The following is a 26,718-nucleotide window of genomic DNA, read 5'->3' as shown; positions in this document are numbered from 1 at the left end:
ACTCAGCAGAGAATCTGCTTGAGACCTTCTCCCTCTCCCTGTGCTCCCCCCACCTCAAATAAATAGGGTTTTTTTTTGTTTGTTTGTTTTGTTTTAAATGAAGTAGTGGAAAGAGTTCCTGTCCTCATGAGGCAGGTCTGAAAACCTCTGTGTGAGGCTGGCCCCTTTAAGGCTCAGAGACTGAAGTAATCTGGTAGCTAAGGAGTCACAATGATAACTTTCTTGGGTAATTCTCCCTGGAAATGTAGTTCTTACTCTCCAGGGCCAGAAGTACTGAGTAGTGCCACCTTCTCAGTTTGGTTAGTGAGAGAAATATATAAACGGGCTTATATATCTCTGGCTTTATTTTCTAAAATCCAGATGTCATTGCCCTAGACCGAAGACCATGTTATTTAATTTGGGCTCTTTCCTATCCTTTGAGGAACACAGAGTTTGGTGAAAAGAGTTCCTCTGAAGTGTGCTGTACATGGTCAGTCCTATTTCTAAAGCCTAAAAGGGAATTGAAGGGAGGAGGTCCTGGCCAACGAACGAGCATCTGTGAAACTCACTGCTAATGTAAAGGCATCTGCTGAAAAAAGTACGTGTAGCCTATGTGGAGGAACACTTTGGGATTTTGTTCAGGTTTTTCATGAATCCAGGAATTCCTGATTCATGGGCAGTCAGCGTCTAAGAATCTAGGACTCACACTGAAAGTGCAGAATGTGGGAGGAGAGAGGTGCTGAATCCCACCATCACAAGAGCCTGTGACTTGGGCACATGCCCTCCTGCATAGACTCCCTCATCTTCCAAGACAGGGAGCCAAACTGATTGGTATCTGTCACTGCAGAGGTAGTGGCTTGGAAATGAACATGCTAGAGGACCTTGAGTCCTTGCAGTTTGAGTATGGGATTCAAGAGGAAGACCACAGCTGGCTGTATTTGCAGGGCCGTTTTCGAGGGCTGATGATCAAGGCCTGTGCCCATGCAACCTTCTTCTGCAAGCTGCTCTGTAATTTGAGGTAAGCTGGGTCTCCAAGGTCAGGCAGATGGAGAAGATCTCACTGTGGAGAATCCAAATGACTTTACCTTTTTATATTGGAGGATAACTTTGGGAGGCGGGGTTGTCTTTCTTTTTTTCTTTTTTTTTTTTCTTTCTTTCTCTCTTTCTTTCTCTCTCTTTTTCTTTTCTTTTCTTTTCTTTCGGATTTTATGTATTTATTCATAAGACACACAGAGAGAGGAGGCAGAGGGAAAAGCAGGCAGAGAGCCCAATGTGAGAGTCGATCCCAGGACTTTGGGGTCACGCCCTGAGCCGAAGGCAGATGTTCAACCACTGAACCACCCAGATGTCCCATGAGCCACCCAGGCATCCGTTTACCTTTTCAACCCACAGTCTATCACTGCTGGTCTGAAGGCACTGGGAAATGAATACCAGAGTCCCTTGGTTTTGGTTACATAACAAAGCATGGCTTGTGATTTCCTTTTGGTGGGTGGATTAAGTGATCAGTACATTCTTCACCCATTCATTCACTCACTGGGACCACCAGCTTGTTTTCCACAGCTATCAATGACTATCCTATGGCTGTTGGCCAGAAATGAGGTTGGTTCTTCCTTTCGGAGCTAAGCTAACAGTGGAATTCTGCTTAATAGGAAAGCCACCTGAAACTTTGGGGGTTCTTTAGGCCAGATGACTCATATGAAACCCAGGGATACTGATTTGCAAAAAGCTCCCAGTCTAGTCCTGATCTCTGATGTTTTGTACGATGTGGCTTCAGACACTTAAAGTGTGAGAGCCAGGTACCTAAGCCCAGACTCCTGTAATGCTGCAAGTTACTCCTGGGACATTGGTAGTGCCCCCTGCCCCCAGACTATTTTTTTCTGAAATTAGATCAACTCCTAGGTGGTGGTACCAGATATGAATTGAGAATGTTACAGATACAGCAGATACACAAAGAGGCAGGCTGCTTAATGAGTTTGCTGATTGGTTGACTAAAGAGGATACGTAAACCTTGGGCAGCCCGGGTGGCGCAGCGGTTTAGCGCCGCCTTTGGCCCAGGGCGTGATCCTGGAGACCCGGGATTGAGTCCCACACTGGGCTCCCTGCATGGAGCCTGCTTCTCCCTCTGCCTGTGTCTCTGCCTCTCTCTCTCTCTCTCTCTCTCTTTTTGTGTCTCTCATGAATAAATAAAATCTTAAAAAAAGAAAAAAGAATACATATAAACCTGGTTGCATCCCAGGTGAGCGGTGAGAAACCAAAATATGACATTTCCAGGAGGCATTTTATATTTGGAAGGATCAGGCACAGAGAAAATGCTTTCCTTTCTTTTTTTTTTTTAATTTTTATTTATTTATGATAGTCACAGAGAGGGAGAGAGAGAGGCAGAGACACAGGCAGAGGGAGAAGCAGGCTCCATGCACTGGGAGCCCGACGTGGGATTCAATCCCGGGTCTCCAGGATCGCGCCCTGGGTCAAAGGCAGGCGCCAAACCGCTGCACCACCCAGGGATCCCAAATGCTTTCCTTTCAACCTAGAGAGAAGCTTTAAATAGAATGTGGCTTGTGACGTTTATATGGAAACTTCAGAGCTTCAGACCAATTTTTAACAGAAACAGGGAACAAATTTAAGATTGTCGTATAACACAGAAAACAATTCCTTATGTATTCAGAGGTCAGACTTTGTTGACCTTGGGCCAAGGAAACATGTCCAGAACCAACAGTAAGTGAACCTCCAGAAAGAGTGGCCTCAAACTTTTAATCCTCAATTTCTCAGTTTTGCTTTCCCTTATATACCGCTTACTTTTATAAATCATATGTTTGAAAACAGTTACCCGAGATGTATGCAAAGGTAAAATAGCAAACTAGAAAGAGTAGGCATATGGTAGGAAAGGGGGATGCTTATCGTGATAGCAATGAAACTGACAGCTGGGGATCCCTGGGTGGTGCAGTGGTTTGGCGCCTGCCTTCGGCCCAGGGCGCGATCCTGGAGACCCGGGATCGAATCCCACGTCAGGCTCCCGGTGCATGGAGCCTGCTTCTCCCTCTGCCTGTGTCTCTGCCTCTCTCTCTCTCTCTCTCTCTCTGTGGCTATCATAAATAAATAAAAATTAAAAAAAAAAACTGACAGCTGTCTGGCTGTCATTCTGGCCAGCGGTGTTCCAGAATGATGTATAAACAGTTGATCGTTGATAATGAGAGTCCTGAGTCAAACAGTTAAATATTCAGACCTTGTGTGTAAGAAGGAGGGAAGTGCCTGGTACATGTAACAGCAACAACAAAGTGTGTTTATTTAAAAATGTCTTAAACAAGTTTTGGTACCCTGAAGAAGGAGTATGCTTTGGAAAATTTTCCTCGTGGAAAATTCGCTCAGGAGGAACATTTCACTCCCTAGCAATACTGGATAAGTGGCATGTAAGTGGAATGCCTTGTCTCTGAAGTACTTACCGTGCCACCGGGCTATCACCTGAGGAAGTTAAAGCAGAGCACGTGGGAGGCTGACAAGAAGCGCTACAGAATTCACGTGTCTTTATTTATCTATCTGTATGTTCATTCTCCAGAGAATCATTACATGAGAAGCAAACTTCCAGATGTGTTTTGACTGGATTGCTTGCTGCCATTCCCAATGATGAGTTAAAGGTGGGCATCATTGGCGGTGGCAACCTTGGGAAGCAGCTGGCTCGTGTACTGCTTCAGCTTGTCCCCATCCCTGCTGAGAACCTGAGGATCTCCACTCGGAGGCCAGAGGTCCTGGGTGAGGAGCAGCGCGTGGCAGAGAGGGACTCAAGTGTGCTCTTTAGATGTTGGTGAGGCCATTTTGGAAGGGTCCCTTGAGAGAGGAATCCCTGCATGCAGTATGCTGAGTTCTCTGCTTGCTGGCCCTGAAAAAAGAAGGAGGTTTTTGTGTTTGTGTATGTTTCAAATGTCGACTGATTGATTTGAGAGACAGAGTGCATGCATGGGAGTGGGTGGAGGGGCAGAGGGCGGGGGAGAGAGAGAAGCTCAAGCAGACTCCCTGCTGAGCATGGAGCCCAATGTAGGGCTCAATCTCATGACCCTGAGATCGTGACCTGAGCCAAAATTAAAAGTCAGAGGCTCAATGGACTGAGCCATCCAGGCACCCTGAGTGTGTTTTTTTTTTTTTTTTTTAAGATTTTACTTTTAAGTAATCTCTACATTCAAATGTGAGGCTCAAACTCACAACCCCAAGATCAAGAGCTACAAGCTCCATGGACTGAGCCAGGCAGGCACCCATAGAAAACTTGGTTTTTGATGTTCCTTAAAACAACTTTCTCATGCTCCAGTTTCTCTTCAGATCAAACAAATCTTTATCTTTTTACTAAAAAAAAGAAAAAAAGAAAACTTTCTTCTCCATGTAAATGTTTTATATTCATCTCTCCTCCCTGCACCCTTGGTGAGAAGATAGCTTTTCGGGTCTTTTATATAGAGAAGCTTTCCAAAGAGGGTTCATATCTTCTAACTGGACCAATTAGAGTCTGATGGGTATTAACCAGTTGCAAACACTTGACCTTGTGTTTTTAAAAATAACAATTACTGGGGCACCTGGGTGGCTCAGTTGGTTGAGTGTCCAACTCTTGATTTCGGCTCAGGTCATGATCTCATGATTGTGAGATCGAGCCCCACATGGGGCTGTGTGTTCCGTGCAAAGTCTGCTTAAAGCTCTCCCTTTTCCTCTCCCTCTACCCCTCACCCTGCTCATGCTCTCTAAATAAATAAATAATTAAATGAAATCTTTAAAAAATAAAAATTACTAAATTTAAAAAACGTTTTATAATAATTCCACTTACTAGTCTGCGGTACTAGAAATCAGAACAGTGGTTGCTCCTGGGGAGACTGACTGAGGAGGGGCCTGAGCAGACTTTCTAGGGAGATGAAAATGTTTATATTTCTGAGTATTTAACTGCATGAGTATTCCATAGTTCATCTGTTGGTGGACAAACAGGTGGTTCCCTGGCTTTGGCTATTATACAGAAAGCTACGATGAACATTTGTGTGCAAATATTAGTGTGGACAAATGCTTCAGCTTCTCCTAGGTAAGCACCTGGAAGTGGAATGGGTGGGTACCATGGTCAGTTTGTTTTTGTTTTTGTTTTTTTTAAAGAAAACTTTAAAAAAAGTTTCCTTTTTTTTTTTAGAAACTTCTGATCTAATTTTTCGAATCAACTTCCAAAAAGACGTACACTTTCACCAAAATTGTGGATGAATATCCATTTCATTATACTCTTTTTATTTCAGGGGAACACTTTTTTTTCTTTAATCGTTTTTTTAAAAAGATTGATCTATTTTAGAGAGAGGTAGAGAGCACATGCAGTGTGGGGAGGGGCAGAGGGAGAGGAATAATCTCAAGCAGACTCCCTGCTGAGCACAGGACCTGATCTGGGGGCTTAGTCTCATTACCTTGAGGTCATGACCCAATTGGAGATCAAGAGTTGGATGCTTAACCAGGTGTCCCTTAATCACCATTTAATATGCCTTTTAAATTTCTCGTTTTTTTTTTTTAATTTTTATTTATTTATGATAGTCACACAGAGAGAGAGAGAGAGAGAGGCAGAGACACAGGCAGAGGGAGAAGCAGGCTCCATGCACCGGGAGCCCGACGTGGGACTCGATCCCGGGTCTCCAGGATCGCGCCCTGGGCCAAAGGCAGGCGCTAAACCGCTGCGCCACCCAGGGATCCCAAATTTCTCTTGTTTTAATATATTTTCCCTTGATCACTAGAAGATCTAAATTTTTTCATAACTTTATTATTATTTCATTTTTAAAAAAGATTTTATTTATTTATCTGACAGAGAGACAGCACAAGCAGGCGGAGCAGCAGACTCCCTGCTGAGCAGGGAGCCCAGTGCAGGGCTCAATCCCAGGACCCTGGGATCATGACCTGAGCCAAAAGCAGACACTTAACCAACTGAGCTACCCAGGCACCCCCCTTTCATTTTTTTGAGTTCTTTTTTTCTAGTTTTTCTGTTGGAGTGCTTGAATTTTTCTTACTAATTTGTAAACATGCTTTCCATATTAAACTTTAAAAAAACCTTATCATACAAGTCAAATTTCTCAGATTTCATCAGTAGGACTGGTATATATGTTTCAATAAGATGCATATATTCTGGGTGCCTGAGTAGTTTGGTTGGTTAAACATCTACCTTTGTTTTTTTTTTTTTTTTATTTATGATAGTCACAGAGAGAGAGAGAGAGAGAGGCAGAGACACAGGCAGAGGGAGAAGCAGGCTCCATGCATCGGGAGCCCGACGTGGGATTCGATCCCGGGTCTCCAGGATCGTGCCCTGGGCCAAAGGCAGGCGCCAAACCGCTGTGCCACCCAGGGATCCCTAAACATCTACCTTTGGCTCAGGTCATTACCCCAGGGTTCTGGGATCAACACCCAGGCTCCCTGCTTAGTGGGGAATCTGCTTGTCCCTCTTCCTCTGCCTGCTACTCCCCCTGCTTGTGCTCTCTCTCTCTCTCTCTGTCAGATAAATAAAATATTTTTTAAAAAGTTGCATATATTTTTTGGAAAGAACTATGCTTATTAATAATAAAATTATAGTTTTAGAACATCACTGAAGGGCAGCCCGGGTGGCTCAGCAGTTTAGCGCCGCCTTCGGCCCAGGGTGTAATCCTGGAGTCCCAGGATCGAGTCCCACATCGGACTCCCTGCATGGAGTCTGCTTCTCCCTCTGCCTGTGTCTCTGCCTCTCTCTCTCTCTCTCTCTCTCTCTCTCTCTCTCTCTCGTGAATAAATAAATAAAAAATCTTTTAAAAAAAAAAAAAGAATATCACTGCATGTTGTGTAAGGAAGCAAGAATTCAAAATGCTTAGCATCAAATTCTATACACTTTTGAGAATAATCCATGAAAGAATGAACATGCATGTTTTCTAAGCTTCCTCTTTGTCCCATCCATCTCCCAGGTTTTTGAGTGCCTAGATAACATCAGTGTCAAATATATCATGTACTCTTGGTGGTTGAAATAAGAACTCACTTTTCCAATGTCTGTAATATCCTGTTTTCCAAAAACCCTTAAAACACACTACCCTATGTGAGTTTACATTTTTACTTTTGAAATCCATGTCGAATAAATCTAAATGATTAATTGCCAGTGACTGAATGGAAATACATGAGTCATCACATTTCTCTGAACATTTAAAACTATCTTGTTCATGGTAAGTTGCATAGACTTTATGGAAACTGTAAGTATATCTTTCCAGACTCTTCCCAGCCTCTGCCCTATACTCTTCCACTCTCTCAGCCTTTCCTACCAGCTCAAACTACATGATATCTTGAAACTTCAGTTTCCTCGTCCATAATATAGGAATAATAGTAGTCTCTGCCTCAGAAGGTCCTTGTGAGGATTGCCTTAGAAAATATATGCAAAGTACTTTGTACACTACCTGGAATGTGATAAACCTTCAGTAAATAGAGTAGGAAGACTTCTTCCATATTTTTTTTGTTCCAAAAAACAAACACACATACCTGAAAAAGTCTAGCATTTGGTCTCACAGTAAGATAAGGATGAATTATAATCTGAAATGCTGCTGCAAGAGCACTGGTTTCTTTGATAATTGGGTTAGGGCATGGCCCATGTCTTTTAGAAGATTCGAGGATGTATCTTTGATGTATGTGGAAACAGGACTTGAGAAAAAATCCTTGGCATCCTCTTCCCACAGCTGATGTTTAGATCAAACTCCTTTGTCCTGTGATCTTTTTCTTTCTTCTTTTACCCCCCCCAGATGAATTCCAGAAACTGGGAATCCAGTGTTTTTACCACAACCCTTACCTGGTGGACTGGGCCAACGTGCTATTCCTCTGCTGCCTGCCGTCTCAGCTGCCCAATATCTGCCTAGAAATTCAAACCCACCTAGAGAAAGGTTGCATCGTGTACAGCTTCGTGGCTGCTGTCCCGATAGCCAGGTATCCTGTTAGGGTGAGCATAGCGCTGGTAGGACTGCTCTGGCCCCTAATACCTGGCTCCTCCCCCCCACATCCCCCAGCTCCCCACCCCTTGGATTTGGTTGTTCCCGGTAATGAGGTGGAAGCAGCTTCATCAGCAACAGACAGCCAGCCTTGCTGATCGTGTCTTCCCCACTTCTCCATAAACAGCTCTCGTGGGGTGGAACATTCTCTTCAATGTGACAATGTTTAGAACTGCAATGGAGCATTGCTTCCCACCACTCGACGCTGACCAGTATTCCTCTTGTGCATCAAGGGAAAGGGAGACCATAGATCAGCAATGTGAAAAGTGATTGACAGCATGTGTCAAATATTATTTTTGTACCTCTACTGTCCAGTAGAGTGCCTGGCAAGAGACAACATTCACTAAGTGTCAGTTAGGTAGATGCAGAACAAGGCAGCTAAGAAGTAGTGCCCTCAGCCCTGCCTCCACCCACATTCGCCTCTGGGCGGTGCTATCAGGGCAGGAGGTCCACAGGGTGGGATGTGATCCAATCCGGTGGATCCTGTAGTGGTTTATGGGAGTCCTGGCTCTGCACTCCATGTCTTGGGGACTTTCCTTTCAGGTTGAAACTCCTACTGAACCACACCAATATCTTGCGGCCTCAGTATCAGTGTGTTGAAAATGTCAACATCTGGGGGGCTGGTAAGGACATCACAGCTGCTCTCCAAGATCCTGTGATTCTTCAGGCTACTTGCCCCTACAGTGCTGCTGGTAATGGCTTGACATGTTTTTAGCACTTTTTTAAAAAAAGATTTATTTAGTTATCTATTCATGAGAGACACACAGAGAGGCAGAGATACAGGCAGAGAGAGAAGCAGGCTCCCTGCAGGGAGCCTGATGGGGGACTCAATCCCAGTGCCCCAGGATCACAACCTGAGCCAAAGGCAGATGCTCAACCACTGAGCCACCCAGGTATCCCTTTGGAACTCTTTTGAAAGTTCCTTTCCTTTCGGCCTGGAGCTGTTTTATAATCCCAGTGTGTGCGTGTGTGTATGTGTGTGTGTGTGTCTTGGGTATGTGCATGGGGGGGGGGTGTAAGCTGGACATGTTCTCAGCTATTTAGGTTATTTTTGTTTTGCTTTGTCTTTAAAGATTTTATTTGAGAGAGAGAGCACACAAGTGGGGGGAAGGGCAGAGGGAGAAGCAGACTCCCTGCTGAGCAGGAAGCCTGACATGGAACTTGATCTTAGGATCCTGGGATCATGACCTGAGCCAAAGGCAGATGCTCAACCAACTGAGCCACCTAGGCACCCCTCAGCTATTTAGCGTTTGAATGAGAACAGTTTTGGTGGCAAAAAGCAGATGTCTTACAGAGAAAGCAGAAAAATCTGAGAGTATTTGGACCGGTTAAGACTGAACTGGAAACAGCCAGAGGTAAGAGCCGATTTAAACGGTAGGATGTGGGATCCCTGGGTGGCTCAGTGGTTAGGTGCCTGCCTTCAGCCCAGGGTGTGATCCTGGGGACCCAGAATCGAGTCCCACATCGGGCTCCCTGTGTGGAGCCTGCTTCTCCCTCTGCCTGTGTCTCTGCCTCTCTCTCTCTCTCATGAATAAATAGACAAAAATCTTAAAAAAAAAAAAAAAAAAGTAGGATGTGATGTCTGGCACCAAATGGCTTTTCCCTGCTCTAATCTTGCATTTTTCCGTGGTCTCTTCTCCTTGCTAGAATGATCATTCTAGAGACTTCTAAAGATGCTTTTGCCATTAGCAATGTCAATGTACTAATGTACAATGTACTAATGTAATACAGTAGTCATACGTGTCCTCCTGTGGTAGGGTTAACACACGATTTATTATAATGGGCACGATTAGAGCTCTTGGCTTACAAAGAGGAGTGTTTGCTTATCTTCAAGTTCATATGACCAGCCTGTCTTGGAAAAAAGTCACTTAGCTGTTCACTGTCTAGGGTTTGTCTTATGTTCTAGGCAAACCTTTTGGTGGTGCTAACTGGTATTTCCCTTCCCATTAACATGTAGGGGGAATAATCCTCAATATCAAGTGGTTGGAGGGAGTGTTTCATGCAGCACTAAACATTTGCACCGCAAAGGACATGCCCCACTTACAAGTGCTGCAGCTTCTGAATGAACTCTTCCTCTCTGTGCACTTTGAAGACTGTGAGAAAGATGAAGCATCTTGCCCCAAATTTCAATTACAAGATTTTGTTGACCAGGTCTATACCAAGAACCTGCCTCAGCGAAGGTAAGGCATCAGATGGCTGGCTATTCTAACTTCTACCACACTTGTCTTAGCAGGTGCTTTTTCCCTCCTTTTTTTCCTTTCATATTACCTTTAAAATTTCATAAAAATACTACATTCTTGTCAAAAATGCAACTAGTAGAAAAGTAAAAGCCCTCTTTTGCCCCCCAAACACCATTTCATAGACTTTACCTCCAATGGATTTTATGTTTTGTCTCTTAATCTACACGTTTACAAACATATATTTATATTGTGATGGTATTTGACCACGTATGCATATCCATATCTGTACATTTTAGAAACATGGGGACTATGTATACTGATTTTTCACTTGCTGTATTGTGGACACCATTCTATGTCGGTACAATCATAACTGTTTCATTTATGAACAACTGCATAGGTATCCATTAGATACATTATTTTATCAAATTTATCTAATTTCTCCTTTTTTTAAAAAGATTTTATTTATTTATTTGTGAGAGACAAAGAGAGAGAGGCAGAGACACAGGCAGAGGGAGAAGCAGGCTCCACACAGGGGAACCCGATGCGGGGCTTGATTCCAGGACCCCAGGATGATGTCCTGAGCCAAAGGCAGACACTCAACCACTGAGTCACCCAGGCATCCCTTTCTTATTTCTTCTTGATGGCAATGTGGTTTTCCCATGCCCTAAATTCTGAATAAGAGGCTGCAACTGAGCATTCTCATACTTTGCAAACTTGTACCAATATTTCTGTTGGCTGAATATCTAGAAGAATATTTCTGGGTCAAAGTTTATATATATCTTCTGTTTGGTAGGTATTCCCAAATTACTTATCAAAAACATGGTGCTTATTTACATTTCCACCATTGCGCCATTTCTCTATAGCTTGATTACTATAAGATCTTTTTTTTTTTTTTAAAGATTTTATTTATTTATTCATGATAGTCACAGAGAGAGAGAGAGGCAGAGACACAGGTAGAGGGAGAAGCAGGCTCCATGCAGGGAGCCCCACATGGGACTCGATCCCCGGTCTCCAGGATCAGGCCCTGGGCTGAAGGCGGTGCTAAGCCGCTGAGCCACCCGGGGTGCCCAGGATCAATCTTTTTAATCTTTAATAAGCTAAAAGGGAAAAATTATTGCTTTTGTTACCAGTAACTTCCATGCCACTAAATTCACTGGACACTTAATTTAATTTAATTTAATTTAATTTAAAGATTTTATTTATTTTGAGAGAGAGAGAGAGCACAGAGCAGGGGGTGGAGGGTGGGTGGGGGCAAATCCCAACCAGGTTCCATGCCCAACATAAGGTTCAATCCCACAACCCCAAAACTATGATTCAAGCTGAAAACAAGAGTCAGATAACCAACCAACTGAACTGCCCAGAGTCCCCTATTTTGAATATTTTCAGTGATTTTTAAAAAGTCTCTAAATATTTCTTTTTTATGTAGCATCTATTGTCATTTCACTATGCAATACTATCTCTTATCCCTTTGAGGATGTAAATGAGAGAATTTTTTTTTTCTTGTGTGAGGAACCTGTTTCCTTCAGGCTATTTTCTGATCATTTGTTTTGGTCTCTATCCTTTATTTGACTTTTAGACAAGTATATGGAGAACTTTGACTGCTCATATTTAAGATCCTGGTACTAGAAAGTTGCTTGGAAACTCTGCAGTCAAATGCTGTACCCCTGAGCTATACCCTCTTTTGGAAACTGTGTTTGCTACTGTGGCCTTTACTACAGAGTGATTTGATCAGCTGTTTCCTTGGGAAACCTTGAATTTTGGTATCTCTAAATTTGGGGCCTAACTTGGGGAAGAAACCTGTATATGTATGTAAGAAGAAGGGTGGTCTTATCACTAGATTTTTTTTTACTTTATTTCCCCTTTTTTCGGCAAATCCTTTTTTTGTCCCCCTGTTCAGAGATGCTCTCATTGACCCTTCCAGAGAATAAATCTTCTGTTGGGGAGGACTGTACACCATTGGATAGGATGCTGTGAAGGTTTCTCTCCTTTTTTAAAAATTTCAACCCATCGTCCTACTTTTAGCCCCATTTCGTTTCTACTTCTTGATGTACTTCCTGAGTCTTTTGTGGGTTCTATGATGTAAATGGATAGTGTCTTGGTTTTTCCTGTTGCTGACTTCAGATTCAGCTCAGTGTGATCATTTGTCCATATTTTTTCCAGCTTTCAACTTGTTTTTCTTGTGTTCTCATTTTATTCTTCACCTATTTTCCTTTTGGATTGTTTGCTCTTATTTATTGTTTTATGAAAGATTTTTAGTAGGAATATGTTATGTATATTAGAAACAGTTTTCATTTTTCTTTTTGTTTTTTGTTTTCTTTTGTTTTGTTTTATTGTTTTTTGTTTTTTCTTTCTTTTTCTTTTTGGTAACATTTGCTGTTCAGGGATTCCAATTTTTGTAGTCAAAATTATCAAATCTTTTCTTTATGACTTTAGAGTTTCAAGTCATAGTTATTAAGAACTTCTTCATCCTAAAATATTCTATATTTTCTTCTCGTATTTTATTTCTTTAAATATTTAAATCTTTAATCAGTTTGGGATTTTATCTTCTACTCATTTTGGAAAGCCAATTGTCCTAACATTATTTATAGAGTAGCCATTCTTCTTTCTATCAATGTGAAATATGATTTTTATCATTTGCTAAACTATAAGATATTTGTGGATATATTTTTGGACGGTATTCTGAACTGTAGACCTATTTTTCTATTCCCATGCTATGATTAATTGCTATAATGTGTATCCATATTTTGGTATCTGGTAGACCAAGTCCTCTTCATATTATTTTCCAGAATCTTAATCCTTTCTGCACTTTTTTGAAAGATTTTATTTGTTTAATAATGACAGAGAGAGAGAGAGAGAGAGAGAGAGAGGCAGGGACACAGGCAGAGGGAGAAGCAGGCTCCGTGCAGGGAGCCCAGTGTGGGACTCGATCCTGGGTCTCCAGGATCACATCCCGGGCTGAAGGTAGTGCTAAACGGCTGGGCCATCGGAGCTGCCCCCCTTATTACACTTTTGTTCTTACACTTTTATTCTTCATGTGAATTTTAAAAAAGATTTTATTTATTGATTTGAGAGAGAGAGAGACAGAGCACCAGCAGCGGAAGGGGCAGAGGGAGAGGCAGAGGGACAAGCAGACTCCCCACTGAGCATGGAGCCTGACTCTGGGGCTCGACCCCAGGACTCTGAGATCATGACCTGAGTTGAAGGCTGATGCTTAACTGACTGAGTCACCCAAGGGTCCTTTTCATGTGAATTTTTAAAAAATGACCTTAAAAATTAGAAAGTAACGTATTTGTAGTAAATAAGATATCAACTAAAATGTACCAAACAAAGTGAAAGCACCTCCCTAAAATCCCATTCTCCAGAGGTAACTGCTAGTAATATTTGCTGTGACATATGAACTTGAAAACAGGCTGTTTTGTTTTTTAAATGTTAAATCACTGAGGAGTAGGATGTTTGTTCTTGGCTTCTGGCATTGTCTATCAAATTGAAAATGAAGGAGTGATAGAATATCATTTTGTAATCTCTAATGAAATAATGAATCTAGGCAACATTAGGTGAAAAGTTGATAGGGGAACTCTATAATCAATAGATCAGATGAAATCCATTAATCAGACTTAACACTGCAGAGGGAGAGACATTATGTTTCTGAATAAAAATAGACATAGGGACCCCTGGGTGGTGCAGCGGTTTGGCGCCTGCCTTTGGCCCAGGGCGTGATCCTGGAGACCCGGGATCGAATCCCATGTTGGGCTCCTGGTGCATGGAGCCTGCTTCTCCCTCTGCCTGTGTCTCTGCCTCTCTCTCTCTCTGTGTGACTATCATAAATAAATAAAAATTTTAAAAAATAGACATAGATTTTTAAAAAATAGACACATATGTAATAGTCTTATTTAAAAAAAAAGGCAAACCTGAATTTAAGCAAAACTATAGACATAAATTCAAGAGATAGGAAAAGTGTTAAATGACCATGAGATATAATTAGCAAAATCCAGAATATGGGAATTTTTAGAGGATAAACAACCCAATTTCTTCAGCAAGTGAACTGCAAGAGAAAAAAAAAAAGAGGAAGGGGAACTTACAGATTAAAAAAAAAAAGGACTTAAAAGTCACATTAACTGAGTGTGTGAGTGGCTCAGTTGGTTAAGCATTTGCCTGCAGCTCAGGTCATGATCTTGGGATCCTGGGATGGAGCCCCAGTGTTGGGCTCCCTGCTCAGTGGTGAGTCTGCTTGTCCCTCTGCCCCTCCCCCTGCTCATGCTCTCTCTTTCTCAGATCAATAAATAAGTCTTTAAAAAAAAGTTACATTAACCAAAATGTATGTGTAGACTTGGTTTCATATCTCTCCCTTCCTTTAATTAACATTGTAAACAACATAAATAGATTTCCTAATATTAAGCTTTCATTGAATTCTTAAAATAAACTCTACTTAATAATATACTTCCAGATCTGTTTTGGTTATATTTTATTTAAGACATTTACATCTATACTCAAAAAATAAAATTGGTCTGTAGTTTTCAAATTTGGTATTAATATTGTGTTAAACTTATAGAATTAGGAAGCCTTTATGTTCTGGAACAGAACATAGAAATTAGAGATTTCTTGAAGATTTTTTATTTTATTTTATTTATTTATTTATTCATGAGAGACACAGAGAGAGGGGCAGAGACATAGGCAGAGGGAGAAGCAGACTCCCTCCCTCCCTGTGGGGAGCCTGATACAGAACTTGATCCCAGGACCCCGGGATCATGACCTGAGCCAAAGGCAGACATTCAACCACAGAGACACCCAGTCATTCTGACTGGTCAATTTTTTAATTTAAGCATTTCCACTTTTATCTTTACTAATCAGTTCCTTCCTCCTTTCTTTTGAATTATTTTGTGGCTCTATTTCTTAGCTTTTGAATATTTATGGCTCATTTAATTTCAATCACACTATTACTATAAAAATAGTAAGAGCTAAGAATTCTCATCTAGCCTCTTTAGCTATGTGCTATTCAAATAGCTATGTGCTATGTGATCTTCAAAATGAAAATGACATTGTTGGGCACAAAGTTCCTGTGTTATTCAAATCCACTATATCCTTGCTACTCAGACTAGTTGGGATCTGTGCCATCATCTGGGAATTTGTTTAGAAACACAGAATCTGCAGCCCCACTCCAGTTATATGGAATCAGAATCTGCATTTTTCCAAGATCCCAAGTGATAACCACATCAAGGTTGGAAAAGTGCTGCTCTACATTCTTTTTCATCAGATGATTTGTTAGAGTGATAGGCAGTTCTGATATAGTCAAGATCTAGAACAGGTCTACCACTGAGTGATCTTTCATTTGAGTGACCATCTCCTCCTCAACTTCACAGTTGTTATTCTGTTTTCTATTTCCATATTTTGTCATTTCTAGAATGTTATATGAATGGAATCATAGAGTATGTGACCTTTTGGGATTGTCCTTTTTCATTCAGCATAATTCTCTGGAGATTTCTCCAAGTTTCTATGTATATTAATAGTTTATTTCTTCGTATTGCTGAGTAGTATTCCTAGCATGGATGTACCATACTTTAATCATTCATCTGTTGAAGGACTCCTGAGTGGTTTCCAAGTTTTGGCTGTTTTGTTTTGTTTTTGTTTTTGTTCAGTTTTTGGCTATTATGAATAAAGTTGCTATAATCATTCATGCACAGGTCTTTTTGGAAGATAAATTTTCATTTCTCTGGGATAAATGCTCATGGTTGCAATTCCTAGGTCATTTCGTAGTTGCATGCTTTTTGTTTTGTTTTGGTTTTTGCTTTTGTTTGTTTTTTTTTTTTTTTTTTTTTTTTTTTTTTTATTTTTTATTTTTTATTGGTGTTCAATTTACTAACATACAGAATAACACCCAGTGCCCGTCACCCATTCACTCCCACCCCCCGCCCTCCTCCCCTTCTACCACCCCTAGTTCGTTTCCCAGAGTTAGCAGTCTTTATGTTCTGTCTCCCTTTCTGATATTTCCCACACATTTCTTCTCCCTTCCCTTATTTTCCCTTTCACTATTATTTATATTCCCCAAATGAATGAGAACATATAATGTTTGTCCTTCTCCGACTGACTTACTTCACTCAGCATAATACCCTCCAGTTCCATCCACGTTGAAGCAAATGGTGGGTATTTGTCATTTCTAATAGCTGAGTAATATTCCATTGTATACATAAACCACATCTTCTTTATCCATTCATCTTTCGTTGGACACCGAGGCTCCTTCCACAGTTTGGCTATCGTGGCCATTGCTGCTAGAAACATCGGGGTGCAGGTGTCCCAGCGTTTCATTGCATTTGTATCTTTGGGGTAAATCCCCAACAGTGCAATTGCTGGGTCGTAGGGCAGATATATTTTTAACTGTTTGAGGAACCTCCACACAGTTTTCCACAGTGGCTGCACCAGTTCACATTCCCACCAACAGTGTAAGAGGGTTCCCTTTTCTCCACATCCTCTCCAACATTTGTTGTTTCCTGCCTTGTTAATTTTTCCCATTCTCACTGGTGTGAGGTGGTATCTCATTGTGGTTTTGATTTGTATTTCCCTGATGGCAAGTGATGCAGAGCATTTTCTCATGTGCATGTTGGCCATGTCTATGTCTTCTTCTGTGAGATTTCTGTTCATGTCTTTTGCCCATTTCATGATTGGATTGTTTGTTTCTTTGGTGTTGAGTTTAATAAGTTCTTTATAGATCTTGGAAACTAGCCCTTTATCTGATATGTCATTTGCAAATATCTTCTCCCATTCTGTAGGTTGTCTTTGAGTTTTGTTGACTGTATCCTTTGCTGTGCAAAAGCTTCTTATCTTGATGAAGTCCCAATAGTTCATTTTTGCTTTTGTTTCTTTTGCCTTCGTGGATGTATCTTGCAAGAAGTTACTATGGCCGAGTTCAAAAAGGGTGTTGCCTGTGTTCTTCTCTAGGATTTTGATGGACTCTTGTCTCACATTTAGATCTTTCATCCATTTTGAGTTTATCTTTGTGTATGGTGAAAGAGAGTGGTCTAGTTTCATTCTTCTGCATGTGGATGTCCAATTTTCCCAGCACCATTTATTGAAGAGACTGTCTTTCTTCCAATGGATAGTCTTTCCTCCTTTATCGAATATTAGTTGCCCATAAAGTTCAGGGTCCACTTCTGGATTCTCTATTCTGTTCCACTGATCTATGCGTCTGTTTTTGTGCCAGTACCACACTGTCTTGATGACCACAGCTTTGTAGTACAACCTGAAATCTGGCATTGTGATGCCCCCAGATATGGTTTCCTTTTTTAAAATTCCCCTGGCTATTCGGGGTCTTTTCTGATTCCACACAAATCTTAAAATAATTTGTTCTAACTCTCTGAAGAAAGTCCATGGTATTTTGATAGGGATTGCATTAAACGTGTATATTGCCCTGGGTAACATTGACATTTTCACAATATTAATTCTGCCAATCCATGAGCATGGAATATTTTTCCATCTCTTTGTGTCTTCCTCAATTTCTTTCAGAAGTGTTCTATAGTTTTGAGGGTATAGATCCTTTACATCTTTGGTGAGGTTTATTCCTAGGTATCTTATGCTTTTGGGTGCAATTGTAAATGGGATTGACTCCTTAATTTCTCTTTCTTCAGTCTCATTGTTAGTGTATAGAAATGCCACTGACTTCTGGGCATTGATCTTGTATCCTGCCACGCTACCGAATTGCTGTATGAGTTCTAGCAATCTTGGGGTGGAGACTTTTGGGTTTTCTATGTAGAGTATCATGTCATCGGCGAAGAGGGAGAGTTTGACTTCTTCTTTGCCAATTTGAATGCCTTTAATGTCTTTTTGTTGTCTGATTGCTGAGGCTAGGACTTCCAGTACTATGTTGAATAGCAGTGGTGAGAGTGGACATCCCTGTCTTGTTCCTGATCTTAGGGGAAAGGCTCCCAGTGCTTCCCCATTGAGAATGATATTTGCTGTGGGCTTTTCATAGATGGCTTTTAAGATGTCGAGGGATGTTCCCTCTATCCCTACACTCTGAAGAGTTTTGATCAGGAATGGATGCTGTATTTTGTCAAATGCTTTCTCTGCATCCAATGAGAGGATCATATGGTTCTTGGTTTTTCTCTTGCTGATATGATGAATCACATTGATTGTTTTACGGGTGTTGAACCAGCCTTGTGTCCCAGGGATAAATCCTACTTGGTCATGGTGAATAATTTTCTTAATGTACTGTTGGATCCTATTGGCCAGTATCTTGTTGAGAATTTTTGCATCCATGTTCATCAGGGATATTGGTCTGTAATTCTCCTTTTTGGCGGGGTCTTTGTCTGGCTTTGGAATTAAGGTGATGCTGGCTTCATAGAACGAATTTGGAAGTACTCCATCTCTTTCTATCTTTCCAAACAGCTTTAGGAGAATAGGTATGATTTCTTCTTTAAACGTTTGATAAAATTCTCCTGGGAAGCCATCTGGCCCTGGACTCTTGTGTCTTGGGAGGTTTTTGATGACTGCTTCAATTTCCTCCCTGGTTATTGGCCTGTTCAGGTTTTCTATTTCTTCCTGTTCCAGTTTTGGTAGTTTGTGGCTTTCCAGGAATGCGTCCATTTCTTCTAGATTGCCTAATTTATTGGCGTATAGCTGTTCATAATATGTTTTTAAAATCGTTTGTATTTCCTTGGTGTTGGTAGTGATCTCTCCTTTCTCATTCATGATTTTATTAATTTGAGTCTTCTCTCTCTTCTTTTTAATAAGGCTGGCTAATGGTTTATCTATCTTATTAATTCTTTCAAAGAACCAACTCCTGGTTCTGTTGATCTGTTCCACAGTTCTTCTGGTCTCGATTTCGTTGAGTTCTGCTCGAATCTTTATTAGCTCCCTTCTTCTCTTGGGTGTAGGATCTATTTGCTGTTTTTTCTCTAGCTCCTTTATGTGTAAGGTTAGCTTTTGTATTTGAGTTCTTTCCAGTTTTTGAATGGATGCTTGTATTGCGATGTATTTCCCCCTTAGGACTGCTTTTGCTGCATCCCAAAGATTTTGAACGGTTGTATCTTCATTCTCATTAGTTTCCATGAATCTTTTTAATTCTTCCTTAATTTCCTGGTTGACCCTTTTATCTTTTAGCAGGATGGTCCTTAACCTCCATGTGTTTGAGGTCCTTCCAAACTTCTTGTTGTGATTTAGTTCTAATTTCAAGGCATTATGGTCCGAGAATATGCAGGGGACAATCCCAATCTTTTGGTATCGGTTCAGACCCGATTTGTGACCCAATATGTGGTCTATTCTGGAGAAAGTTCCATGTGCGCTTGAGAAGAATGTGTATTCAGTTGAGTTTGGATGTAAAGTTCTGTAGATATCTGTGAAATCCATCTGGTCCAGTGTATCATTTAAAGCTCTCGTTTCTTTGGAGATGTTTTGCTTAGAAGACCTATCAAGTATAGAAAGAGCTAGATTGAAGTCACCAAGTATAAGTGTATTATTATCTAAGTATTTCTTCACTTTGGTTAATAATTGATTTATATATTTGGCAGCTCCCACATTCGGAGCATATATATTGAGGATTGTTAAGTCCTCTTGTTGAATAGATCCTTTAAGTATGATATAGTGTCCCTCTTCATCTCTCACTACAGTCTTTGGGGTAAATTTTAGTTTATCTGATATAAGGATGGCTACCCCTGCTTTCTTTTGAGGACCATTCGAATGGTAAATGGTTCTCCAACCTTTTATTTTCAGGCTGTAGGTGTCCTTCTGTCTAAAATGAGTCTCTTGTAGACAGCAAATAGATGGGTCCTGCTTTTTTATCCAGTCTGAAACCCTGCGCCTTTTGATGGGGTCATTAAGCCCGTTCACATTCAGAGTTACTATTGAGAGATATGAGTTTAGTGTCATCATGATATCTATTCAGTCTTTGTTTTTGTGGACTGTTCCACTGAACTTCTTCTTAAAGGGGAATTTTAAGAGTCCCCCTTAAGATTTCTTGCAGAGCTGGTTTGGAGGTCACATATTCTTTTAGTTGCTGCCTGTCTTGGAAGCTCTTTATCTCTCCTTCCATTTTGAATGAGAGCCTTGCTGGATAAAGTATTCTTGGTTGCATGTTCTTTTCATTTAGGACCCTGAATATATCCTGCCAGCCCTTTCTGGCCTGCCAGGTCTCTGTGGAGAGGTCTGCTGTTACCCTAATACTCCTCCCCATAAAAGTCAGGGATTTCTTGTCTCTTGCTGCTTTAAGGATCTTCTCCTTATCTTTGGAATTTGCAAGCTTCACAATTAAATGTCGAGGTGTTGAACGGTTTTTATTGATTTTAGGGGGGGATCTCTCTATTTCCTGGATCTGAATGCCTGTTTCCCTTCCCAGATTAGGAAAGTTTTCAGCTAGAATTTGTTCAAATACATATTCTGGCCCTCTGTCCCTTTCGGCGCCCTCGGGAACCCCAATTAAACGTAGGTTTTTCTTCCTCAGGCTGTCGTTTATTTCCCTTAATCTATCTTCATGGTCTTTTAATTGTTTGTCTCTTTTTTCCTCAGTTTTCCTCTTTGCTGTCAACTTGTCTTCTAGGTCACTCACTCGTTCTTCCACCTCGTTAACCCTCGTCGTTAGGACTTCTAGTTTGGATTGCATCTCATTCAATTGGTTTTTAATTTCTGCCTGATTAGCTCTAAATTCTGCAGTCATGAAGTCTCTTGAGTCCTTTATACTTTTTTCTAGAGCCACCAGTAGCTGTATAATAGTGCTTCTGAATTGGCTTTCTGACATTGAATTGTAATCCAGATTTTGTAACTCTGTGGGAGAGAGGACTGTTTCTGATTCTTTCTTTTGAGGTGAGGTTTTCCTTCTAGTCATTTTGCTCAGTGCAGAGTGGCCAAAAGCAAGTTGTATTGGGAAAAAGAGAAAAAGAGAGGAGAGAAAGAAGGAAAGAAAAGAGAAAGAGAAAAAAAAAGGGAAGAAAAAGAAAAAAAAAAACGAAAAAAAGAAAAAAAAAAAAAAGAAGAAAAAGAGAAAGAAAAAGAAAGGAGAAAAAAAGGGGGTGGGGGAAGGAAACAAATCAAAAAGCAAAACAAAACAAAAACAAAAACAAAAACAAACAACCAAAAAAAGAACCACCGGGGAGTATCTTCTGATTCTGTGTTCTTTAAGTCCCTTGGCTTCTCCTGGAAGTTGTCCGTCTAGCTGGTCTTCTGGGGGAGGGGCCTGTTGTGCTGATTTTCAGGTGTTAGCAGTTGGGGGAGCTGCTGTGCCCCTGCCTGGTGCAGGGCTCGGTGGGGGTTGTTTACCCCGTGAGGCCGCAGGAGGAACAGCCCCAGTGGCGGGGCAGCTCTGGAAACCTGGATTCAGCTCCGGCAGGAACTCCGTCTGCAGGGCCTGGAGGCTCCGGGGCGGGGCCGCTGATCTGCTCAGCTGGGGCAGGAGCGTCCTTGCTGTCCTGGGCCCTCCCGGCCTCTGCCTGTCCCGGGGGAGGCGGGATCCTGGGCTGTGTCCCGGCGCCCTGTGCTCCGGAGCCTGCGCTGGTGGATTCGCGCTCCCGGGCCGCGCAACCCCCTCCGCGGAGCTGCCGCCCGAGCCCCTCCGAGCTGCTCCTGGAACCGCGCAGCCCCCTCCGCACGGAGCCTCTTCCTCTGCCCGAGCCCCTCCGAGCTGCTCCCGGGGCCGCGCAGCCCCCTCCGCACGGAGCCTCTTCCTCTGCCCGAGCCCCTCCGAGCTGCTCCCGGGGCCGCGCAGCCCCCTCCGCGGAGCCGCCGCCCGAGCCCCTTCAGCTGCTCCGGGTCCCGCCGGGTCCCGCCGTGCGCGCTGCAGCCCTTAGGGAGCTCGGCGCACTCTCCTGGGCGCGCAGTTGCTGTTACTGTCCCAGGGAGCCCGAGGGCATCCCCGCCCTCCTGGGTCCTGCTCCAACTCCCCGCGAGCCCCTTTCCCCCGGGAAGGTCGGTGCAGCTCCTGCTCCTCCGGGACGGGGCTCTCCTGTCCTGGGGACACTCGCCCCGGCCTCAGCCCGGCTCCTCGCGGGGCCCCTCCCCCTTGGAGGCCTTTGTTCCTTTATTTCTTTTTCCCCGTCTTCCTACCTTGATAGATGCGCGAACTCTTCTCACTGTAGCATTCCAGCTGGTCTCTCTTTGAATCTCAGGCCGAATTCATAGATTTTCAGGATAATTTGAAGGTTTTCTAGGTAGTTTGGTGGAGACAGGTGATTTGGAGACCCTACTCCTCCGCCATCTTGCTCCTCCCCCCTTTTGTTTGTTTTTTAAGACACTGCCAGGGCAGCCCAGGTAGCAGAATGGTTTAGTGCTGCCTTCAGCCCAGGGCATGATCCTGGAGACCGGGGATCGAGTCCCATGTCAGGCTCCCTGGATGGAGCCTGCTTCTCCCTCTGCCTGTGTCTCTGCCTCTCTCCCTCTCTCTCTCTCTCTCTCATGAATAAATAAGATCTTTAAAAAAAGACACTGCCAAACTTTTTCAGCATGATTGTACCATTTTACATTATCACTAGAAATGTATGATCCAATTTTTCTGTATCCTCACCAGCATTTGGTGTGTCACTAATTTTTGTTTTACCATTACATCTGTAGATCAATTTGTGGGCAATTGACATCTTTATTTTTTTTTAATTTTTTTAGAATTGACATCTTTATTATGTTGAGTTTTCCCATCCACGAACACAGTATTTCTCCATTTATTTAGATATTCTTTAGTTCATCAGCATTTTGTAGTTTTCAGTATGTATTTTTTCTTCTTTTTTTTAAATTTTTATTTTATTTTATTATTATTTTTTTTATGATAGTCACACACACACACATAGAGAGAGGCAGAGACATAGGCAGAGGGAGAAGCAGGCTCCATGCACCGGGAGCCCAACGTGGGATTCGATCCCGGGTCTCCAGGATCGCGCCCTGGGCCAAAGGCAGGCGCCAAACCGCTGCGCCACCCAGGGATCCCTTTATTCTTTTTTTTAAAGACTTACTTATTGGGGGATCCCTGGGTGGCGCAGCGGTTTGGCGCCTGCCTTTGGCCCAGGGCGCGATCCTGGAGACCCGGGATCGAATCCCACGTTGGGCTCCCGGTGCATGGAGCCTGCTTCTCCCTCTGCCTATGTCTCTGCCTCTCTCTCTCTCTGTATGACTATCATAAATAAATAAAAATTAAAAAAAAAAAGACTTACTTATTGGGCTGCATGGGTGGCTTAGTCAGTTAAGCATCTACCTTCAGCTCAGGTTATGATCTCAGGGTCCTGGGATCGAAGCCCTACACTGGGCTCCTTGCTCAGCAGGAAGTCTTTTTCTCCCTCTGCCCCACCACTGCTCATGCTCCCTCTCTCCCTAATTCACTTTTCTGTCTCAGACAAATAAATAAAACCTTTTTTTTTTTAAAGAAAGATTTCTTTATTTGAGAGAGACAGAGCATGAGCATGAGCATGAACAGGAAGGGCAGAGGGAGAGGGAAAAAGAATCTCAAGCACACTCCACTTGAGCCTGTAGCTGGTTGCAGAGCTCAGTCTCACAACCCTGACGCCATGATCTAAGCCAAAACCAAGAGTTGGCTATTTAACAAACTGTGCCACCCAGGCACCCCCATATGCAACTCTTATACGTGTTTTGTTAGATTTACATCTAAGTATTACTTTTGTGTGTATGTGAATGGAATTGCATTTTTAATTTTGATGCCCAAGAGTTCATTACATATATATATATAAATAATATATATATTATATATATAATAGGTTTTTGTATTGTTTGTTTCCCGTGACTTTGCTGAACTCATTTATTAGTTCTGGGACTTTTTAAAAATAGATTCTTTGGAATTTTCTACATAAACAATCATGTTACCTGTAAGTAGGGACAGATTCATTTTGTCTTTTCAGTCTGTATGCTTTTTTTTTCCTTTTCTTACCTTATTGCATTGTCTACAACTTCTAGTACTATGTTAAATAAGAAGGGTGAGTATAGGTATCCTTGCCTTTACTCTGATCTTTTAATGCTGTAACAATCCTATATCTTAATACTTTTTAACTTAAATTCTGCTCTAAAGTAATACTTAATGTTGCTCTGTTTTATTTGCATATTATCTTCTACTTTTGTTATACAATTGAAGAGGTTATCTTTATTTTTCTTTTTTATATTTTATTTATTTATTTGAGAGAGAGAGAGAGAGAGAACATGAGCAAGAGGCAGGGGAAAGGGCAGAGGGAAAGGAAGAAGCCACCAGGCACCCCTGAAGAGGATATCTTAAAATAAATGAGATCTTTTCTATTTTTTAAAGATTTATTTATTTAAAAAAATATTTATTTACTTACTTTAGTGAGGAAGTAGGGTGGTAAGGGGCAGAGGGAAAGGGAGAGAGATTCTCAAGCAGACTCTGCACTGAGCATGGAGATTCTCAAGCAGACTCTGCACTGAGCATGGAGCCCAATGCAGGGCTTGATCTCATGACCCTGAGATCACAACCTGAGTGGAAACCAAGAGTCAGATGCTTAACTGACCATACCACCCAGATCTTTACCGTTCTTTTAAATTTTTAAAAAGGTTTTATTTATTTATTTGGGTGAGAGAGAGAGAACAAGAGACAAAGAAGATGATTCCCTGCTGAGCAGGAAGCCCAAGGACCGAGGGAGCATGATCTGAGCTGAAGGCAGATGCTTAACCAAGTGAGCCACTGGGTGCCCCTGATCTTTTCTATTCCTAATGTCCATTATCTTATGGATTCTATTTCTTTTTTCTCTTTCTTTTTTTTTTTAAGAGAGAATGAGCATATGCATGTGTATACACACAGACACACAGACACGCACACCCACATATGAGGGGGGGAAGGGGCAGAGAGAGAAGGAGAGAGAGAATCTTAAGCAGGTTCCACACCCAGCACGAAGCCAATGCAGGTTTCAATCTCATGACCCTGAGATCATGATCTGAGTTGAAATCAAGAGTCTAATGCTTAACCCACTGAGCCACCCAGGCACCCCTTATATATTCTATTTCTAAATTCAAAGGAAATATACTGAAAAGGATGTCAATGTCATTATTATAATCATTCTTTAATTATGAATTCCATCCCAAATGTACTTAGAAAATGTACATATGGGCAGCCCTGGTGGCCCAGTGGTTTGGCGCCGCCTTCTGCCGGAGTGTGATCCTGGAGACCTGGGATCGAGTCCCACCTCAGGCTCCCTGCATGGAGCCTGCTTCTCTCACTCTGCCTGTATCTCTGCCTCTCTGTCTGTCATGAATAAATAAATAAAATATTTTTTAAAAATGTACATATGTACAAAATGCATAAGTACAATTAAATCTACATAGTGAATAGTTGTAGCTGAATGTTTACGAATTTTAATTAATTTGATAATAGAAAATAAAGAACCGTGTTTCCAATTGTCAGAAAACTTTCTTTAAATGTTTAACAGCCAAATCAGATGTGTTAAACAGATATAAAAAAGTAACAGTATTTTTTTTTTTGTTTTCACTCCAGGCCTTTCCCCTGGTTTGATTTGACTGCTGTGCAACTCAAGGAAACTCCCTTTACTCAGCATTTCTCAACCAGTACTGCTTTCCGGGACCACCTTACCTATCTATACTGTGATTTGTTTGGTATCTCCTTTACCAAAGAGCAGCAGCCTGGGGTTTCCACAAGCTCTTCCTCAAAATAAGAGAAGAGACCTCAGAAACTTGGATTTTTTTTTTCCCCTCCACAATGCTTGTAGCCAGATTATCACAGTTGACTTTGGGAATCATGTAACTGCACTGGGTTTGCCACATGTTTGGGCATTAAGGAATTAGAAAACCATACTAATGGTTCTTTGAAATATAAAATAAAGCAAGAGGTCTTATCCATCAGTATATTTGGGTATGTCTGGCTTTTGGAAGCAACCAAATTAAACTATATAACCTGACACACTTAAGCTGCTTCCCCAGGAAAGCCATGTTAATATAAATGATCTTTCTTCTAAAAGCTAAATTCGAGAAGTTATGTTATTATTCGACAGTACATACTGCAGCTTGTTTTCCTGTAGCAATGTGTAACTGAAAAATGATACAGCTCGATTTTCCTAACATTTTGGATAAAAAAAAAAAAAGTGGGGTCAACAATCTTAAGTGAATTATGGCTCGTTTCATGCTTATTTCAGTTATACATGATTATTCTGGAACTATCTTATTTAAAGCTGTTCCCATTTAAAATTTTTTATTTAAAAGTTTTTTATTCAAATTCAATTAACATATAATGTATTATTGGTTTCAGAGGTAGAGGTCAGTGATTCATCAGTCTTATATAACACCCAGTGCTCTTTAGATCAAGTGCTCTCCTTAATGCCCATCACCCAGTTAACCCATCCCCTCACCCCCTTCCCCTCCAGTGACCCTCAGTTTGTTTCTTATGATTAAGAGTCTCATAATTTGTTTTCCTCTCTGATTTCATCTTGTTTTATTTTTCCTCTCTTCCTCTACGATCTTTTGTGTTATTTCTTCAATTCCACATATGAGTAAGGTCATATGATAATTGTCTTTCCCTGATTGACTTACTTCACTTAGCATAATACCCTCTAGTTCCATCCATGTTGTAGCAAATGGCAAGATTTCATTTTTTTCTGATGGCTGAGTAGTATTCCATTGTATATATATACACCACATCTTCTTTA

The 26,718-nt window shown here is 41.6% G+C and overlaps 3 protein-coding genes across 3 annotated transcripts in view; 2 read left to right on the top strand and 1 right to left on the bottom strand.

Annotated features, from left to right (window-relative positions):
• VIPAS39 (VPS33B interacting protein, apical-basolateral polarity regulator, spe-39 homolog) overlaps positions 1 to 3,631 on the top strand; it is a 32,813-nt gene extending 29,182 nt beyond the window's left edge. Inside the window, exon 21 of the transcript XR_004817882.2 lies at positions 3,533 to 3,631. The gene's annotated coding sequence lies outside the window, so the exon portion shown is untranslated. The remainder of the gene's footprint in view (positions 1 to 3,532) is intronic.
• SAMD15 (sterile alpha motif domain containing 15) overlaps positions 1 to 26,718 on the bottom strand; it is a 52,847-nt gene that overhangs the window by 5,898 nt on the left and 20,231 nt on the right. The gene's annotated exons all lie outside the window — the stretch shown is intronic.
• On the top strand, positions 222 to 25,921 carry NOXRED1 (NADP dependent oxidoreductase domain containing 1). Its single transcript, XM_025443438.3, has 6 exons — positions 222 to 997; positions 3,533 to 3,726; positions 7,719 to 7,899; positions 8,505 to 8,653; positions 9,919 to 10,141; positions 25,554 to 25,921. The coding sequence occupies exons 1-6, from the start codon at positions 843 to 845 to the stop codon at positions 25,729 to 25,731; spliced, it is 1,080 nt and encodes a 359-aa protein (XP_025299223.3). The 5' UTR covers positions 222 to 842; the 3' UTR covers positions 25,732 to 25,921.

This window comes from Canis lupus, chromosome 8 (genome assembly GCF_003254725.2).
Source record: "Canis lupus dingo isolate Sandy chromosome 8, ASM325472v2, whole genome shotgun sequence".
Taxonomy (NCBI): domain Eukaryota; kingdom Metazoa; phylum Chordata; class Mammalia; order Carnivora; family Canidae; genus Canis; species Canis lupus.
Note: the sequence above shows the minus strand (reverse complement) of the source record. Positions and strands in the feature narration are given on the sequence as shown.